General features: G+C 34.8%; 1 protein-coding gene across 3 annotated transcripts in view; it reads right to left on the bottom strand.

The window, feature by feature from the left end:
- The window catches only part of SCAF11 (SR-related CTD associated factor 11), a 70,223-nt gene that overhangs the window by 33,972 nt on the left and 15,414 nt on the right, over nt 1-20,837 (bottom strand). For 2 of the 3 annotated variants that reach the window (XM_019419116.2, XM_019419117.2), the window contains exons 2-4: nt 17,101-17,154; nt 9,227-9,308; nt 5,908-6,065 (exon numbers count right to left, since the gene is read on the bottom strand). In XM_019419116.2, the coding sequence (XP_019274661.2) occupies nt 5,908-6,065; nt 9,227-9,287 (219 nt within the window). In that variant the 5' untranslated portion in view covers nt 9,288-9,308; nt 17,101-17,154. The remainder of the gene's footprint in view (nt 1-5,907; nt 6,066-9,226; nt 9,309-17,100; nt 17,155-20,837) is intronic. The other variant, XM_019419118.2, reaches the window with a different exon arrangement.

Genomic DNA, 20,837 nt, shown 5'->3' with positions numbered 1-20,837 from the left:
ACAATTAACCACTTCTTTCAATACATCCTTGTCAATCCATAATTAGTAAAACTGTAGGGTTTTTTTTAACAACTCTCAGAATGTATTCCTAAAGGACAAATGACTGTCAGTGACAAAAATTAACACCAAGAAAGCATTTTATCTAACTACTCAAAAGGAACCCCTTCATAAGACACAACAGTTGGGTAAGAATAACTTTTAATTCTAACTTCTTTTTACATGTAATAGTTAATACTTTCTTTTTCTAGAAAAATAAAATAGAAAATTCCATAAACTACCCGTATAAATCATTTTCAAATTCTAACATTTAAAGCTAGGCTATACAAAAATACACATTAATTTACCCAACTGGTAAAAACAGTATTAAATGAAAATGTATTACATTTATGCTTTAGATAATGAGTGTTCACTTTAGATAATGAGTGTTCACATTAAAAAATGTGTTCAAATGTAAAAAATAGTCTTTGCTCTATCAAAGGTTTTTACCAAAGGATTAATCCACAAGGTGAAAACCATAGGGGATTTGGAATAATTAGTCACAAATCCAAGTTCTGGAGGGCTCAGAACTAGCAACCTCTCTTATCCACTTTAAGTATGAAGGTAGACAGTCCTGAATCACCAATTGCACAAGTTGTAATAATTGAATGAAATGATGTATTTGACAAGGCTTTACAAATTTTAAAAGATAAGGACTAACAGTATTCTTCCACAGATGTTTAAATTCTTGTTCACAGAGAACTACATAACATAGGTTTAGGAATAGAGAAAAATTAAAATTCCAGGAGAAACTGAAGAAATCCAGACAATTAAAGCTTTGCTGATTATGTTATTTAAAAGTATTCTAATTACCACAATGTGTAAATTTCTCCTCACTGCATAAAAGAACATCTGTATATAAAACACATCAGTAGTCAGGATATAAGTCAACTAACTGTTCATATTCTGATTTTTTGTTATGTATTATTAATTCAAAAATATATTCCTCACCCGACTGCATTGAATACTGTCGTCTGACTTCTTCAAGAACTGTACTCATCGCAGTAAGACTCTCTTCATTTCTAGCCTCACAAAAGAAAACATACCTTTGCCAGTTGTCCAATTTTGGTTTCATTAACCTTACTTTCTCAAACTGAAGCTGTCAGCATTTGATATGAAATGCAGGACTGGGATAAATAAGTTGAACAAGGATAATTTGCTTATAGCAGGAAAGTTAATCACATTAAAAAAATATTTACAAGGTAAGGGAAATATTTTATATTACTTTACAGATTAAAAAAAAAAAAACCCAGTGGGTAATCAGAACCTCCTAATCACATATATTGTGTGTCCCTTTGAACAGGATAATAAAAACTCTTAAATACTTCAAACATGAAATGCTTCCAAGGCCTTAAACTTTAACTGTTTTAGGGCCAAAAATTTTAACTTCTCGGCAATCCGCCAAATAATAAATCCTATTTTCTCAACCAGTGTGTGTGTGGAAAAGGTATCTTACTGTCTATAGAAAATCACAGTTATGATCAGCTGTCACTACTACAGTCATGTGTAGACTTCTTCTCTAGCCTTCACCTTTCTAATTATCTACTTTAAAATGTGCAAACTCAGAGGATCAAGGTTAAACTTATGCACAAAGTAAAAACTGTCAATATGCTTAGACTGTACTGGTATAACACAGGTAAGATATATATAATATAAGTAAAATATAGGTAGATAATTTAGATAAAATAACTTTTTGAGTGGCTGCTTAACTTTAATGTATTGCTCTATACATATTTTATCACTTCAAAGGTCTTGTTTAGTTTCAGATTTCTCAGCTCTAATACTAATGCTTTAAACTAATAAAAATTTCAACTTCCCTCAAGTGTCAATTACTGTTTAGTTCAATATTCTATTTCTACATCATTATCATTATTATTTTACAAACCAATAGAGTTCCTTGAAATTAAACATGGTCATAGTGGACATGCTTAATTTCAACTTATTCTAGTGTCCCCAAGGGCAGGAAACTACGTTATGGGCCATGAAGGCCACCACAGGTTCCATTATCTTCAATCTTTCTGCCCTGAGTAAGGTGAACTATGTAAAATACCTACAGACTAAGCTCAGTTACTTGATCACTTTAAAGTCCTTACGTGGCTTTTGTATTAAATAACCACAGAGCCAAAATTTTAGAGCATGAAAAGATTAAAGCTACATTTGACTTTGGATATAGGGTATTTTAGGAGCATGAAAAATTTCAGGAGGGTGTCTGAAATAAATACACTACACTACCTTCAGTTAATTACAGAGGAGAATTTCTTCAATGCCTAAAATATTAAGATGAAAGTAAATAAATGAGTCCCTCTTTTTGGTTCTTGATATCCATTCTGAATCATATCTCAATGAACCTGAAGTACAAATTTCAGCTAGCTCAGCTCAATTTCTAAAAGACACATAAGCTAGGAAGATGATTCTAAATACATTTTGTACCATTTTCTTATTATATAGATTTTTAACTGTAAAACTCACTTTGATTTCTACCTTATTACTAAAAAGGAACATCGGTAAAATTTAAACAACGGATCAATTTTTAAAAATTATTTTCATTTCTGGCTATCCCTTGAAGTATTTAGCAAAAAATTAGAGTTCAGAATCCTTCCCTTGAATATCAAATAAACACTGACATGGTAATTTAATGAAGTATTTTAAAAAGCCTTTGTATAGGGCCTGGCTGGTTACAAGAATCTGAATACAGATATACATATCCTAATTATGAAGTCCAAAGTAAACTGCATGCATCTCCTTAAAAACAGAAGGCAGCTAAGGAAAACGAGAGGAGAGAGCTTAACAAATAATGGCCATGAAAAAAACAAAACAAAACACCAGTGAATCTGAGAACTGATTCTATTTGTCAAAGTACATATATACTTCAAAACACATCCAATTTTTATCATACCAGTAAAAGATTCAAACAGAAAATTTAATTCAAAGCCTAAGTGATTTTGTTAACCAATATTCATTTATTATTTATAATGAATAATTTATTGGATTGTGCTCTTGTTACTGCTCAATTTAATGATGGCTGCTATCCCAATTAGGGACAATGAAATAATTCAGAACATTCTCTGGTTATTCTCTGCTTCCAAGGTAAATCACTTTTGTTTAAACAATACCACAACTACCCTGCCGCCTCTCCCTACTTTTTTTTTTTTTTATTTATTTTGAGAGAGAGAGAGAGAGAGCGAGCGAGCATTTGAACAGGCTAGGGGCAGAGAGAGAGAGAGAGAGAGAGAGAGAGAGAGAGAGAGAGAATTCAAGCAGGCTCCTCGCTGTCAACACAGAGCCTGACTCAGGGCTTCAACCCAGGAACCTCAAGATTATGACCTGAGCTGAAACCAAGAGTCGGATATGCCTACCTGACTGAACCACCCAGGCACTCCTCCCCCTACTTTCTTCTAAAAGCAAATTGGCTTTGGGGCACCTGAGTGGCTCAGTCAGTTAAGCAACCAACTCTTGATTTCAGCTCAGGTCATGATCTCATGGTGCTGGTTTCGAGCCCCACATTGGGCTCCACGCTGAGCCTGGAGCCTGCTTTGGATTCCTCTCCCTCTCTCTCTGCCTCTCCCCCATGCACATGCTCTTTCTCTCAAAATAATAAACTTTCAAAAAAGTAAAATAAAAGCAATTTCCAGGCACCTGGGTGGCTCAGTCTGATGAACGTCTGACTTCGGGTCACGTCATGATCTCACTGTGAGTTCAAGCCCTGTGTCAGGCTCTGGCAGACAGCTCAGAGCCTGGAGCCTGCTTTGGATTCTGTGTCTCCCTCTCTCTCTGCCCCTCCCCCACTCACACTTTGTCTCTCACAAATAAACAAACATTAAAGAAAGAAAGAAAGAAAGAAAGAAAGAAAGAAAGAAAGAAAGAAAGAAAGAAAGAAAGAAAGAAAGAAAGAAAGAAATGGATGCAATTTGGCTTCAGCAAAATGTTTCTATCCAAAGCAGTAACACAAAAGAAAGAAAATATTACATGTAAGAAAAGTGTTGATTGCAACACTACGTTATCAAGTATTTTCAACTTAAAAACATTCAACAAGAGTTAAAAACATAGATAAGTTTAGGACTGTCTAGTGGAGTTGAATATATGTACAGTCCACAACCTACCAGTAGTTCCACTTCTAGATATATACCCTAAAGAAAACTGGAGCGTGTACACCATGATAAACACCATGACTGTGTTAAAGATGCATGTAGAGTATAAGGATAAAGAATCAGGTCTATTTGATACATTCTAATTTCACAGAGAAAAGCACATACTCAGACTATGCTGCTGAACCTTACAATTATGTGATCACTAAATACAATCTTATAAAAGCACTGAATTGAAACCTTCTACCCATCTCATAATGTTGCTTCTCTACTGGAAGCAAAATGTCTAGTTTTAAAATACTTAATCACAAAGCAAACCAAGGTACATTAAATCTTTAATTTGGTGGCAGAGAAAAACATGCATTCCTATTTCATTAGTCAATGCCCCTTACAAATACATGGAGATTTATTATTATATTAAATAATTAAATTAAACTCAATATATTTTTCCCAAAATACATTTGTACCTCTCCTTAGTCCCTTCTTGCCAAGAACAGTTTAGGCTTTAACCTAATTAGAGCTGTTTCCAAGTATACTATGAATTCAACTGGTATAACAAATCTTTTTTCCTCCTTCCAGAACTAGGTCACAGAGTCAGTATACAGTTACCTTCTCCTTTCTACACTATTAATGAAAATGTAAGTAAAACACAGAACTCTGAAAACCCCAACTATGTAATAAGCAATTAATTCCAATGTGCTTATAGGGACATCAAACAATTTGAATGCAACTACTGCTAAAAATATTTTTGAGATTCATCTCCTTATCTCATTTTTACACACTGAAAAACTACTAACTCAAAAATATAGCATGATTCCTATGACAATAAATTTTTACTTCACAATTCATAACAATGGGGTTTATAATGCATCTTCAAGGTACCAGTACCATAATCTACTTGGCCTGAACTAAGTCAACATAATACCCTGTAAGCCTAAAATGTATTGTTTCTTAATCACTTACTATCTATCTATGAAGAATCTCAGTAATGTCTCTAACTCAGACTCTGAAATTAGTTCACAATATATTAAAAATGGTATCAGAAAATACAGTTCTAAATTCACCTCTGCCTCTTTAAGCTATGAAATCCTGGTCAAGTTCTAGGAACACAAAATTCAAGTTCCTCATCTGTGAAATCTAAGGACACTACTTCATCTGCTCTTATTCCACAAAGCTGATATAAGAAGAAATCAAATAATCTATTTAAAAATTCTCTCAAAGGAGCCCCTAGATAACTCAGTTGGTTAAGCGTCCAACTCTTGGTTTCGGTTCAGGTCATGATCTCACAATTCGTGAGTTCGAGAGCTGCATCAGGCTTTGCACTAAGAGCACAGAGCCTGCTTGGGATTCTCTCTCCTTCTCTTCCCTCCACCCTTTCTCTACCTAAATTAAATAAACAACAACAAAATTCTCTGAAAAATATAAAGCATAAAACAGGCAGAAGGTAATATTAGTAATAAGCAGTATTATCCCAAGAGGGTAAAATACACCATGTATGAATTACTGCATTTCTACCAAAGAGAAAAAATTTAATCTATTATTCCCATAAGATTTTTTTAAAGATATGCACTTAAAATCTAATTATAAAGAACAAAAAATATGTGTAAAAAAGAAACTAGAAGAAAATATACTAACAGAATTTGAATAATACAAGGAAATTTGTCCACAGTAAGGGGAAAATACGTTACTATGAAATAATTTATAAAAGGCATTACCAACTCTAGGTGGAATGATACCATGTTAGGGAACTAAAATACAGTAATATTTAATTTACTGCCATACTCACCTCTGCCCATTTAAGAATACAGGTCATGCAAAAGACATGATTACAGCTTTCTGGAAAACCAACTTCTTTCTCTAATAGGCAATTAAGACATATAGGACATCTGTCAGCTTCACTGTACAACAGACCAGTGGTAGCAGTATTATCTTTGTTTTCTTCACCTATAAAGTAAAGCAGTCACATATGCTTTCAAGTTCTCCAGACCAAATGACATATGTTTGTGGCAGTAACCAGAACTAGATATTCTAAGGGGCCCTCCTACTACAAAGTAATTAGATAAACATACTCCTTGAGCATAATACCTTCAACATTTACTTATTTATGCTTTTTTAATAGGGGAGTAAAAAGAATTTTTCATTAATTTTAAAATAAGTAATAGTAACATGGTTCAAAAACCTTCAAGCAAAAATGTGTTACAGTGACAAATCTCCCATTCAAATCTACTCCATCCGTCTAGTCCCACTGAATGCAACAAGTAACAACTATTAAATTCTTCCCTGTTCTTCCAAAGACCTTTTTTTTTAATGCATAGACAAGCAACTCTTAAAACATGCCCTTTTAAAGCTCTACTCCATGCATCCAGTCCCACTGAATGCAACAAGTAACAACTATTAAGTTCTTCCATGTTCTTCCAAAGACCTTTTTCTTTTTTAATGCATAGACAAGCAACTCTTAAAACATGCCCTTTTAAAGTTCCTTCTTCATACAAATACTAGACCACTATACACACTAGTCTGCATTTTTCTGTTTTAACCTATTATTGATGGACATTCTCTTTGTTTTCCACCTTTGGCTATTACAAACAATGCTGTGATGAAAAACTGTCATTTCACATTTTTAACAGCATATCTACAAGATAAATTTCTAAAAAATAAATTGCTACATCAACATGTATGTACATTTGTAATTTGAATAGATACTGTCAAATTACATCCCTTACAGTTTGTACTAATCTAAATGCCCACCAGCAATTAAACCTACAAGAGTATCCATTGTTGGCTCAAAACTAAAGGAAACTCCAAGGTTCAACATAAAATGAAACAAAAATAAAGAAATGGTCAGCTAAATGCAAACAATGTACACAAAGCAAATGGAAAAATGGGGATTATCCTGGGAGCAAGTGTCCATATTAGTGTTCATATCTACAGACTAACCCTTACAACCAACCCAGATAGGGGAACTGATCCTAAGAAACTTTAATATTAAGTTAAGATCCCCAACGGGACTAAAGTAAAACATGGCTTCAGGGAAAAGCAAATACAAATCCTCTGAAGAAAAACATTCCTTATTAGGCCCTCAGAATTCTAGAGATAAAATTTATCAAATGTGAGTTCATAATCAAACAATACCAAACCTAACAAAATAAGTTGCCTTGAGTAAGAATCAGCAGAAATAAGAATTTACTTAGATTTATTTTTTATATTAATATTTTATATATTATACTTATTAACTATAAATGTACTTAGATACCCATTGGCTTCAAATATAAGAATTTTCAAATACCACACAGAATAATTAAACACCATGGTAGACCCAGAAGGAAAGAATATTTGTGAACTGGAAGAAATTTGAGAAAAGTAAGAGACATAAAAGGAGAAAGGAGAGTGTGAAATGAGGTCAGAACAAAGTCTAACACACTAATTGAAGCCCAGAAGACAATAAAGAATATGCATAGTTAAAGCAGTAATGGCTGAGAAAGGAGAAAGTAAACAAAAAAGATCTAAAAGATGAAGGACATATAGGTATGCTACAAGAAAAATAAAAATAATCCATGCCAGAAAAAATGTAGCAAATCAGTACAACATCAAAGATAAAAAGATCTAAGAAGAAAGGGGTTGTGGGAGGGAGGATGGGCTAAATCGGTAAGGTGCACTAAGGAATCTACTCTTGAAATCATTGTTCACTATATGCTAATTTGGATGTAAATTTAAAAAAATAAATAATAAAATTTAAAAAAAAAGATCTAAGAAGTAAAATGTGGGGTCCACAGGTGCATCCAACTCTTGATTTCAGCTCAGGTCATAATCTCACAGTTCATGAGACTGAGCCCCAAGTGCGCCTGCTTGGGATTCTCTCCAGCTTTCTTGCCCCTCCTCTGGGCACATGTGCATGCTCAGTCTCAAAATAAATAAACTTTAAAAAGCCAAATGAGGGAATGGACAGATCATCTATAAGGGACTGACAATTAGGCTGAAAAGAGATTTCTCTTTTCTTTTTTTTATAAAGAAGGAAAATAGTTTATTACTTTGGCAGGCAAAGGAGGCTGCAGCAGTCTAAGACTTCAAAAAACCTTCAAGGCTGCCCTGAGGAAGAGACTGGGGGGTTTTATAGGGAAATACAGGATCTAGCCAGCTTTAAAAGGAATTGTGTGCTGCCAGCTTCTTTCGTCATGTCTTTAGGGTTCCTGTGGTGTCTAAACGAGGTGTCTGTCCAATCAGATGGGAGCCCTCAAATTTGGGGCAATGACTGGGTAGAAGCCAGTGGCAAAGGCAGTGAAAGGATTCAGCTGAGGGCAGAACAAAGGAGATAGAGGTTTACTGAATACACCCCAAGGGAGCAGCAGACCGGACAGCAGAGGAGAAGCTGTCTGCCTGAAAAGAGATTTCTTGATAGCAAGAAAAGAAAACCAGAAAATGGTTAAATAATATCTTCGAAGTGCTAAGAGAAACAAATCAATCCAGAATTATACATCTATCTTTGAACAGTTTTGAAAAAAATAAAATAAATACAAAAAGTTTAAAGTTTACCACCAACATACTTTCACTAAAAGAACTTAAAAGTCTTTCTCAGGAAGAAAAAAAAGACATGGAAGAAGAAATTCCCCCAAACACTATCTATATTAAAATATCAACTAATTTGTGGTGCTTGAAAAAATCAATAATGGATGACTATAACCTATAAATCAAGAGTAGAAAGATCAGAGTTAAAGTGTTCTAATTCTTCTCCTATTAACAGTTAATACTCAAATATTAATTTTAGAAGCAGAGGAAAAGATCAATGCTATTTTAAAAACCAACAAAGAAGATTTCAACATCAAAAACCAAAAAAGGTATATTGTAAGACCAGTAGGGAATAAAAATTTAAGAGGAAAAAGAAAGGGCTGAAACAAACCAAACACCTTGGCCAATCAAAAATAAGACATGGGAAGAGGAGTAAAAAATGTGTGCACTTCTTATTCAGGAAGATTATTTCAGAATTTAAGAACAATAAAAATAAGTGAAAACAAAAAATTCCTTGTATATTTTGAAATGCATACAAATGAACAGGTTAGAACCTAAGTTTTACTTTCCACACACAAGCTTTATAAAAAACAAAAGGTTACCTTCCATGTCTTCATACTCCTGATCTCCCACATTTAGGGTATATACAGTTTTCTTCTTCATTTCTCCTTGAAAAAGGGTATCCTATAGGATGAATTAAAATAGAGAATTTTTATGTTTGCCTTCTCCAAATATCAACGAAAAACAGAAACAAAAACCCAGAACTGTAAGAAATTACTTTACACATAAAAGAATACAGTACAAGCCAAGGCAATCAATTTTATGGATAATCCAGTACTCTTTTATATTCTTTGCCATCAAGCACAGTCTTTCAAGTAAAAACCTTATACAAGTATTAAGCAACAAAGACTAAATGATAAATTTTGTGGTACAGGCATAAATATAATTGGAGCTTAGGGAAAAGAGATCGATTTGAACTGGAGTTTTCACTGAAGGTAATATAGGTTATGTGTGTTGAGGAGCTTAAGGCATTTAAGGTACAACATAGTATAAAGGAATAAAATAGCATTTAACTAGGCCAATCTGACAAGAACAAGAAGAGTAAGTGCATAAAAGTATGAGAGAGAGACTGTATGTGTACTAAGGAGCAATATATGCCAAGAAGTTCATCTGAAAGACTACAGTAATGGGTAAGTAAAGCGATAAGCAGAACAATGTAAATCAAGTAGGGACAGATGATCTCCAATGACTGAAAAGTTTAGATCCAGCCTTAATAGATTCCTCTGAAGAAGACTGAAAATGATAAAAGTGATGTAAATAAATAAATATTTTATAAGAATGATCTGCCAGCAAAGCATAGAAATGGATTAGAGCAGGGAGAGATTAGAACCAGAGAGATTTGCATAGCTAGAGTAACTGGCTGTGAAGTGAATGGAAAAGCAAAGAATTAGCAAACTGAAGAATCTGAGATATGGTGACTAAATAAATACAGGGAAGGAGTCAAAGATTATGCTGGCCTAGAGACTAAGAAAAATGGTGATTACAAGAGGCAAAATGAGAAACATGGGGAAGGAAATTAATTTGTTAGTCAAGGGGAACAAGTTTATGAGGTTAAATTATTTTTTAAGTCAACTCAGAACTTTTTCTTGAATTGATGCGAGACACATGATTATTACAATGAGCTGTTCAAATACATTTTGGAATATCTAGGCACAAGAAATCCCCAATCTCACCAGTTATGATTCTCCCATATTTATATGAAGTAATTTTTGTATTACGTATGTATTGCCCAGGAAAATTCTCTTCTAGGCTAAATAAGCAGAAAAGCAAAGACCCATACTTTGGTTCAAAAACCAACTATAAAGCAGAAGATAAGAACATAGAAGAATGATTTAGAGGTTTTAGTAGAATGAAAAAGCCAGAATCGGTGAGGATTAGAATTACTTTAAAAAGTTAATTTAGGGGCGCCTGGGTGGCTCAGTCGGTTGAGCATCTGACCTCGGCTCAGGTCATGATCTCACTGCTCGTGAGTTCAAGCCCCTCGTTGGGTTCTGTGCTGACAGCTCGGAGTCTGGGAGCCTGATTCGGATTCTGTGTCTCCCTCTCTCTCTGCCCCTAACCCACTTGCATTCTGTCTCTCTCAAAAATAAATAAACATTAAAAAAAAATTTAAATTTAATAACAGTCTGCCTTAATAAAGGCAGAAAGTCAAAAACAAGAGAAAACTTCCCCCTCAGCGTACATTTGCAACGTTTGTTTTAGTTCTGATACTGTTGTTTAGAAACAACAAAATGATGAATGTCCAGGAAAGAGGACTAAACTGGTTAACAGCCTTGGAAACTATGTCATACACAAAAAATGTAAAGTAGTAGAATGGTCAGCCTGGAAGAACAGAAAGCTTAAGGAGAAGGTCAGCAGTTACCTTCAAATGGAATGGGCTATTCTGAAGGGAGGTAGAAAGACGTCCAAAGACTTTCTTGTGGGCTTTTTTTTTTTTTTAATTCAAAGATTTACTGAGTGCCATAGGTATACTCTAGTCAGTGTTCTAAGTATAGCACTGAACAAGACAGAAATTCCTGCCTTTACATTCAAGTAGGAGAGAAACAATAAACTAAAATATCTAGTATGCTGAGGAAAATAAAATAATACAATTATAAAATAAATATACACTTAGTGTGGTTAATAAGTGAGAGAGTGGAGAAGCTGTTATTTCATACAAAGTATTTAGGGAAAACTTTTCTGATAATGTGACATTTTAACTGGCAATCTGAAAGAAGCAAGAAAGAAAATTATGTGAATACCCAGAGGACCTGCATTCTAGGCAGAAAAGAACAGCAAATATGAAAGTCTAAAGGCAGGGGGAGGGGGGCACGTCTGATATGTTCAAGGAAAAACAAGCAGACAAGTGTAGTTAGAACAGAATGAAAAAGGGGGAAAGTAGCAGATGAGGACAGAGAGGTAATAAGATCATGCAACACCTTAAAGGCTGAGGTAAACACACTGGCTTCTTCTCTGAGTGACATGGGCCAGTAGCAGGTTTTAAGCAGAGGTGGTGGCCAAGGAAAAAGCAAGGAGACTAGTCATCTAGGGAGGGAGAAGACAGTGGCCTATATCAGAATAGTAGCAATGGTGATGAAAAGTGATCAAATTCCAGCTATTTTCAAAATACAACCAACAGAATTTTAGACAGACTGAATGCGAGGTATGTGTTAGAGAGTAAGACTATAGGATAATTCTAAAGTATTCTGACCTGAGCAACCACAACAGTGGAACTGACAGAAGATTACTTTAAAAATATTCAGATAGTCATAGGTTACTCTACTTGATATTCATTCAGAATCACTTCATCAATTCATTATCACTTGACAACTTGTTACAAAAGCAGGATACCTCAGGCACCACTCCAGACCTAGTGAATAAGAATCTGCATTTTATCAAGATTTACACCTGATTCATTATCTATGTTAAAGCCTGAGAAACATTGTTCTAGACAAAGTCCCAACTTAACTGATTTTACAGGCATACTGAGCTCCTGGTATGATCTATATTTGAGTATAATCTTTATTTGAGGAAATTCATACCATACCATCTCCCCTGGCATCCTAAGTATCTAAGAATAAAAAATATTTAAGTTGAGAGTTAATTAAATGTGATAAAATGTCAATTTGAAAATTAAAACAATATTTTAAAGTTCTAGTCAGTTCTCAAAAGATGCAATACACCATTCCTTTATGTAGCTAAATAATTTATGTCCTATTGGATAGTCTAATCTATGCTGTTTTCACATTTCCATCCTTAATAATATTAAGCTTGTATTTTTATATTAATATATAAATTATAATTAAAATTTTACAGTAAATACTGTCTTCTCTATTTTAACTCATGCAAAGAAGTACATAAGCAACAGTTTATCAGTTACAGACTGCCCTTCCTCAAGTCAGAAATCTGCTGTAAAATCTGTGTTCCAAATTCTTACAAGTTATGTGCTTCTTCTTGAATACATCATGAAATAACTACTGTCATAACTTAAAATAATTATGCCACATTACCAGTTTATTCATTCAAAATGATAAAGGTTTTAGAATTTCACTAGATAAAAGTCAACAAGTTTTAGTTCAACAACTTATAAACTTTTAACTTGTTCATGTTTATTTGTTCTATCTGCCTAGATTCCAGTTTTTAATCTAAGAATCCATGTTTTTTAATACCTATTTTGCTTTAAATTTCCAGTAAAGTGAGCATAGGAATACAATACAGACTCATGGTCCTAAGCCAGTAAAATCTGTGGTCAATAAAAAAACCTAAGAGATAAGCTGTAGGTCGGTAAGACTATCCCTCCTTGTGGTTACCCAAAAAGTTAGATATAACTCAATTTCATGATATTAACTATTTATGACTCTTAATCATGTCACATTCTACCTAGACTACTTATGAGTTTGGCTAAGTCTGGTAAATTAATTATTTATAAATTAAACCAAATTTTCTTTTAATTTTGGTTTACCTCAAATAAATTTCAAAGAATGGTTGTTCATTCTTGGCTTTAAGTTAATTCTGTTTACTTTTCAGAGGACTTTAATTTACAAATTTCAATCTTTAATGTGTCTTCCAGGTTCCACCTTTCCAAGATCCATAACATAATCTTTTTAAAAAAATTTTTTTAATGTTTATTTATTTTTGAAGGAGAGAGAGACAGAATGTGAGTGGAGGAGGGGCACAGAGACAGGGAGACAGAATCTGAAGCAGGCTCCAGGCTCTGAGCTGTCAGTGCACAGCTCAACCAGGCTCAAACCCACGAGAGCCGTGAGATCATGACCTGAGCGGAAGTCGGACACCCAACCTACTGAGCCACCCCGGTGTCCCCCTAACATAATGATCTTCATTATATCTTCCAGGTTACCCTTTTTATTTCATTATATATTGCTTCTGTATGTATCAGAAATACTACTCCAAATATGTTCATAAAAAGTTTAGGAAGAATGACTTAATTTAAAAAATTTATCATAAAAGCCATCAACTTTTAGACATGGAATAAAAAAAAAAAAGCACTGATAGAAATAAGTTTTCAGGAACTCAAAACTCATTCTCCCACACAAACCTTGGAATACATGGAAGTGAGAATCCCAGGCCAGCCATTACAGTGCATTCAAGTTAACAGCAGTGCAGAAGAGAGTTCAGTTCTCTAGAACAGGACTGCCCAATGGGGAATTGTTCAATCAAGCACTTGAAATGAGTCTAGTACAGCTGAGGAATTAAATTTTTCATTTTATTTAGGTTTTAATTAATTTAAATTTAAGTAATCCAATGTGGTTACTGGCTACTGTGCTGTACAGCACAGCCCTAGGATATAACTACCATCCTCTATAATAGAAAATGGTTTCAAGTTACAGGTGAGATGCTAACAGTGTATTTTCTATTATAGTAGTCGCTGAAGCACCTCAGTTTCAAGGAATCAGGTAAGGGACCAGAGGTTCCTGGTAATAGAAACCAAACATTTTAGCCATGGCTAGCTCCATTTAAAATTCCTATCCTTCCCTTCTCCTCCTCCTCTTTCTCTTCCAAAACCTGTTTCCTTCCATCTACTACAAAACAGAATTTCTTCCCTCTCCAGTTCAACTTCAAACCTCGCTCTTCTTGCTTCCTCCCTACTGTCCTTCAAGCAAGTCCATGGTATCTAAAGATATCAACATCCTAGTTAAGACTTAGACCTAGATTCAAATCCCAGCTCCACTGCTATGCAATAAATGGCTATTATTATTATTAGTGCGAGTAAGAACAGAAAAATAGGGAAGAGTAACAAAAATGTCAATTGCCCATTTCTTTGTTTTCCCTAGACAGAAGTGAAAGACAAAGGCAAACACAAGACTGAAAAAATACAAAATAACATTTCTGAGTAAAAACTAAATTGATCCAGTCTACTAATATTCTGTCAAAACAGTACAATCAGGGGCAGGGGGTGGCTCAGTCAGTTGAGCATCCAACTCTAGATTTCTGCTCAGGTCATGATCCCAGGGTCATGGGATCAAAACCCACATCGGGAGATTCTCTCTCTCCCTTGCCCCTTTCCCATCTGTGCGCTCTCTAAAAATTAAAAAAAAGGAAAAAAAAGGCGGGGTGCCTAGGTGGCTCAGTTGGTTAAGCGTCCGATTTTGGCTCAGGTCATGATCTTGCAGTTCCTGAGTTCAAGCCCCAGGTCAGACTCTGTGCTGAGAGCTCAAAGCATGCAGCCTGCTTCAGATTCTATCTCCCTCTTTCTCTGCCCCTCACCCACTCACGCTCTCTCTCAAAAATAAATAAACATTAAAAAAAGTTTTATTAAAAAAAAGTACAATCAGATCCTTTGGGTACAAATAAAGAAGGCATATGAAAGGCTATGAGGCAGTTTAACTCTATTTCCCACCCCACTTCCAAACCCAATCCTGCCATTATAAAGGGCACGGATATGATAAATGGGAGCCAGGTCTGAATGAAAGGGATATTGGGAAAAAGTAAGAGCTGCCCTGTGTTGGGTATACTTATGCCAAGGACATCTTCATGAAGATGCTAAATATAAATACTACGCTGATTCACATGGCTAAGGTATTCAGAGAATCCAGTGACTCCCAGAACCTCTCTCAGATACTCTATTTTTCTTTCTCCCTTATTTCCAATCTTCTATCCAAGATAAACCAGTCCCCAAATTCAATCCTCTGTCCAAAAAATTCAATTAAAAAAGAGCGGGTATTTAGTAAGGTACTCTGAGTGGTATATTACAGTGATTAATGACTTGGGTACTGGTGTCAGGCAAACTTGTGCTCATGACATTGTCTAGCAGTAATAAGCATTTAAATGTGAACCATTACTATTAAATGCAGGATCTTCCATCCCATTTCCAGTCTTAAATAAAGGCATTAAGTGCCTTCCAATCATCTACTCAAAAATTTGATCTTCCCTTTGATAATGTTATTTTCAGCTGAAGAAACCATAGGAAGGCTATTTTTTTATTGATGTCTAGGGAGGGACAGTATCCATTATGGTAGGCCAGTGGTCAAAAAACTGGTTGAGTATTTCTGTAAATAAAGTTTTGTTAAAGCACAGCCATGCTTATTCCTTTATATATTGACCAAGGCTACTTTTGCACTACAATGGCAGAGATGAATAATTACAACAGAAACCATATCCTCTGCAAAGCCTAAGGGAACTACGTTTTGGCCCTTCCCATAAAAAGTTTACAGATGTGGCTCAGTCCCTCATTGCAGAGAACTCTTCAAGCTTTCTTAAGCATAGGCATCTATCTATCTACATTCATATTCAACCCATACTCTGGCACAACAGTTACTTATTACACATCTGAGTCAATGGTTCTGCAATGTTGTCCTTGAGTTCCTTTTAAAACTCCCCTGAAGGCTCTGAGATTTTGTTGATTTATCTACATTAATTTTATCATTCTGGCTTAAACTATCACAGATATTTGCTCTAGTGCCTCCAACTAATTCACTTCAGAGTAGGGTTAAGGCAATGAACTCCTTCAGCTTAATAATTATTTCCTTTCCAGTCTCTCTGCTACATAATCAACTCAATCCTGCACTGTCACTGTTGATTTTTAAGTCCCTTACAAAATGCTCCCAAAGTTTTGTTTTTTCTACCTGATTTCTACTGTATAATTTTATTAGACTTTGTAAGTACACTTCTTTGCTTCTAATGGGCTATTCTGACATGGTTTTGTTTAAAATATCCCTAACCTACATGTTGGTTGCTGGAGGTTTAACACCAGTACTGTTCAGTATAGAGACAGGAATGTCCCTTCAAGTACAGGTTTTACAAAGAAATCTGTCTAGGTTCAAATTTCAACTAGTCTGCCACTTACTAGCTGAGTGACCTTAACATCTTTAAGCCTGTTTCCTCATCTATCAAATGGGGATAACAGTAGTAACCAGTCATTATGAGGACTAAATTACATAATCACATAATCCTTTTAAAGTGCCTAGCAGCAAGACTAGCAAAAAAGAACTCAACAAATAGCACAGAGGCACAAACACAAGAACATGACCACCACCCTGCCCCAAAAATCTTAGGTATACCATAAGATATAAGATTGGTAAACCTATATGCTCTAAGCACAGATTTTCATTGTTAAAAAAACTTCTGTATTTCAAATATCCACATATAGAACGAATGTGAAGAGTAAAAAGTTCACAAAATTTAAATTGTCAAATAGCTTTTCAAACAGATCTTATACAAGGATAAATACGTTCTTTATTCTATACTGATAGTATTTATCAAAATTCCTATTTATCTAGAAGTAAAAAGGTTGAAGAAAGACAAAGTTTAGGACTCCAAAAAAATAATCCTAGGATTTTTGTATCATATTTCCTATTTTATATAATTACAGGAGATAAAATACTACTAAGCAGTTTTAATATGGCAACTCCAGCAAACCATGTATATAAAAATACAAATATATTTTTATATATATACAAATATTCACAAGCTCTCTTACCTTTAAAATTCTTCAGGTCAAGCAGTTATGCAATCAGTTTTCCATCAAATGATTCTGGGGAGGGAATTATGAAAATCAGTCCTATTTTACTTCACTTTCACCCAGCTGTTCCCATATTTATCTTGGGTTTAGAATAAAAGAGAACAACAAAATATAAAGAATGATTTATTCCAGAGGGCCCTGAATGTGATAATTTATTTAGAATGCATGACACAGTTAAGCCTATGCCTTCACATATGAAGATACAAACAGGTAATGGAGGCAAAAATAATAATATTTTGTTTAGTGAGAGAAGCACAAGAAGTCACATTTCAGCATACAGGAAAAAACCAATTGAAAACAATGTAACGGAGAATTAGAAAAAATCTACCCCAACTAACAGACTGGTCATATCACCTATGAAGACAATTTAGAAAAACATACAGAAATTTAACAACTACTAGAATTTAAATTACTTCCTGAACTCCAGATCTTAAGTACACTTAACTAGTAATCACTTTTTTCCCCTCTTTTTTCAAATAGGCCTACACCAGACTCCCCACTTTCCTACAGCTTGTCTTTAACTTATTTTTTCATTCAATAAATATTTAGTCAGTGTCCCTATTTTCTAGGTACCATTAGGTCTTCCATACTGACACACCTGACAAAAACAAAAACAGAAACCAACAGTTACAATGCAGTACCCAGGTGCTGCAATGGGGGTAAGCACAAGATTTAACAGGAGCACATAATGAACACCAAATCCTTGCAACATATGTGCATTTGTAAAAAAGGCTTCCCAACTGTGACCAAAAGATTTAAAAGTATATTTTTCTAACCCCCTGACCATTCTGTACCACTGTGGCATTTCCATCCTTAAAGGACTCAGAACTGGAATTACCAATTTTAACATGACAGAATTTTAATTTTCAAAACAAAGAAAGGATACACAGGTAAGTTGAAGTTCTCACGATGTTAGACTTCCTATACGGAAATGACCATCAGGCAAACATAAAAGACACCTCTGTGCCTGAACCCACACCATGAAGGCTTATCCTCCAAGAAAGTTTTTCAGATTAATGGTTGGGACATACATACTGATAGAAGTATCTTTTTCTTCAAATTTTATAAAATAATACATTTCAGTGCAATTATCCGAGTATATGAATTATCTAACTGAACATCCTAAATTTAAAAAAATAACAGGTCTTTAATAAAAAAAATGTTCATTCCTTTAACACACCAATTTCTCTTTATTCGTGATCACAACAGTTATGTATTTTTTCAACATCACGTTTTTTTCAGTTAAAAATAAAATTTTTGACCAGAAAGTACAATAAAGAACCAACAAATTATGACATCTAAATTTACAAAAACAGCAACAAAATTTTCATTTCTACCAATAGCTTCAATTTCACCCGAACTTTATAACTATCAACAGTAAAACTGAAATGGATATGAAATGCAAGACTTTGAATCAATTTTACTTTTAGTGGGTTCATTTACACGCTGTTATGGTTTGAATGTTTGCATCCCCTAAAATTCATATTCATATTCATATGCTGAAATCCTAACTCCTAAAGGTGATGATGTTAGTAAGTGGGGCCTTTCAAAAGTGCTTAAGTCATAAAAAGTAGAACCCTCATGAATGAGATTAGGGCCTGTATTATAAATGAGGCTAAGAGAGATCCGAAGCCCCATCTACCACACGAGGATGCAAAGGTTAAGTATGTGACATGGAAGAGGGCCCTCACCCAACCATCCTGCCACCAGAACTATGAGAAATAAATTTCTATTGCTTATAAGCTACCCAGTTTGTGATATTTTATTACAGCAGCCTGAACAGATAAGCCACGAGCTCTGCTTTAAGTTACTACTGCACATTGGTCCCTAGAAATACTTTCTGGGTCAGTTTTTGAGAAGATTATTAGTGACTTGGTTGCTTGTCAGCAGCTGATCAACAACAGGAATTTCTAGGAACCTCATATTCAATTCCTTGGTTCTAGGCCGCTATCCAGAAAAAAGCTTGTTTTCCAAGCACTATTCACTGATGAACAAATAATCTCGTATCTTGTTGCTTAGCAAGTAAACTGAAAATAAAAAAGATGAAGTCATCTACACTTACCAGTCTTATAACAAAATCAGCTTCACATAGCAATCTAGGAAGTGAAGATATGCTTCAGAATGTCTCTAAAATTCTTGTGCAGTGTCTGCAACATGTGAGAGCCAAAAGAGTCAACTAATACGAGGTATGCCACCTCATACTAAGCTCTACAGTGACCTATAACTTAATTATTGAAACAAAGCACTTTGAAAAGGTTAGAATGAATAAAGAATAAAACATCTCCAAAGTGAAAGGCAAGCCGGAAATCCTCAGGCAGAAAATATAGATTAAGCTGAAAACAGGAAAACAGTTTTTCAAATCTTAAATAATTATGAAAATTAGAGTTCATGAACGCTATGCTCTAAAAGAGAAATTAAATTTCCTATTTCCTTTTACATTTAATGTAACATCATCTCCTCAACAGAGGTTACACTGTTACAAGATCACACATATACTAAAAAAAAAAAAAAAAAAAAAAAAATGTAACTGACAAACCATATTTAACAGAAATAAGGAGATTCAAGTAGCCATTACATTCCAAAATTGATAAGTAAACTGAGAAGTTCTGGTTCTGAGTAAAATGGAGTAAGCACATTCCTCCTTGTTAATCTCACTGACTGAAACTATAAAACCCAGACAGAATAAATGGAGCAGCTAATTGAAATTTAGAAAGTAAATAATAGCAGGTAGACTGGGGAAGAGCCCAGTATCCGATATATTATCAAACTGGTAGTGGGCTTTTAATTTTTCCCATCCAGTTTTGCTCCAGCCTGAGCTTAATGGAGCCTAAAACCCAGAAAGTGGCTGTTGGTAACAATGGAGAAAGCAAAAGCTCTAGGAAAAAGCCCTCTATTTCTATCCAAAGAGTAGAAAAGGAGTCCCCTAACTTCTTAGAAAGAGTAAGGGAAATCTCTTCTTTCTTCTGTTCTTCACTCCCCACAACCCAATTCCCAAGCAATCTTACGGTGACAGCTGCAACAGTGCTAACAGCACAGCCAGCAGGAGCCTAAAACTCTTAAGGAAAGGGACCATCTTCACTGACTGAAGAAACTGGAATAATTTCAATTTTTCTCCTGTCTTCTGGCACTTGGCTTCAGATACAACTGTAGAAAATACGCACCACAGTGGAACAAATGAAATGAAGATTGGGGTTTCTAGCCAGAGGATAGAAAAGGGATGGGGGGAGGTCCCAGGGACCTAGAAAATACCATGGACATAACAGAGAGGAAAGCACTTAACAACTTATAAGTTGTTTATGAACTCCTAGCTCACCCCTAAGCTGCAAACCTATAGATTTAACCCTAAGTAGCATACTGGAGGCTCTGAAGACTAAAATATAGGATAAACCCCCATGCAGGTCAGATTGGCTACTGGGTAGTACATATATGGGAAAAATCCAAATAGTACTGCAAAGCTTTTGAAAACAGAACAGATTAAAACTGCAACCTAAAGAAAGCTGGTTGGAGCTTGTGGCCTAAAATCCAACTGAATCAACTACCTGCCCAAACAAAAATCTCAACATTCTCCATACCATTTAAATAAGACACTAAGATTCATATCATAATGTTCAAAATCTCCAAAACACAACCCAGAATTACTTGGCAGAGAGAACAGAAAACTCTCAAAACTCCTGTGGGAAAAAAGAATCAACAGA

Source organism: Panthera pardus, unplaced genomic scaffold (assembly GCF_024362965.1).
Source record: "Panthera pardus isolate Hobbes unplaced genomic scaffold, ASM2436296v1 HiC_scaffold_6, whole genome shotgun sequence".
NCBI classification, from domain to species: domain Eukaryota; kingdom Metazoa; phylum Chordata; class Mammalia; order Carnivora; family Felidae; genus Panthera; species Panthera pardus.
This window is presented reverse-complemented; position numbering and strand designations above follow the sequence as displayed.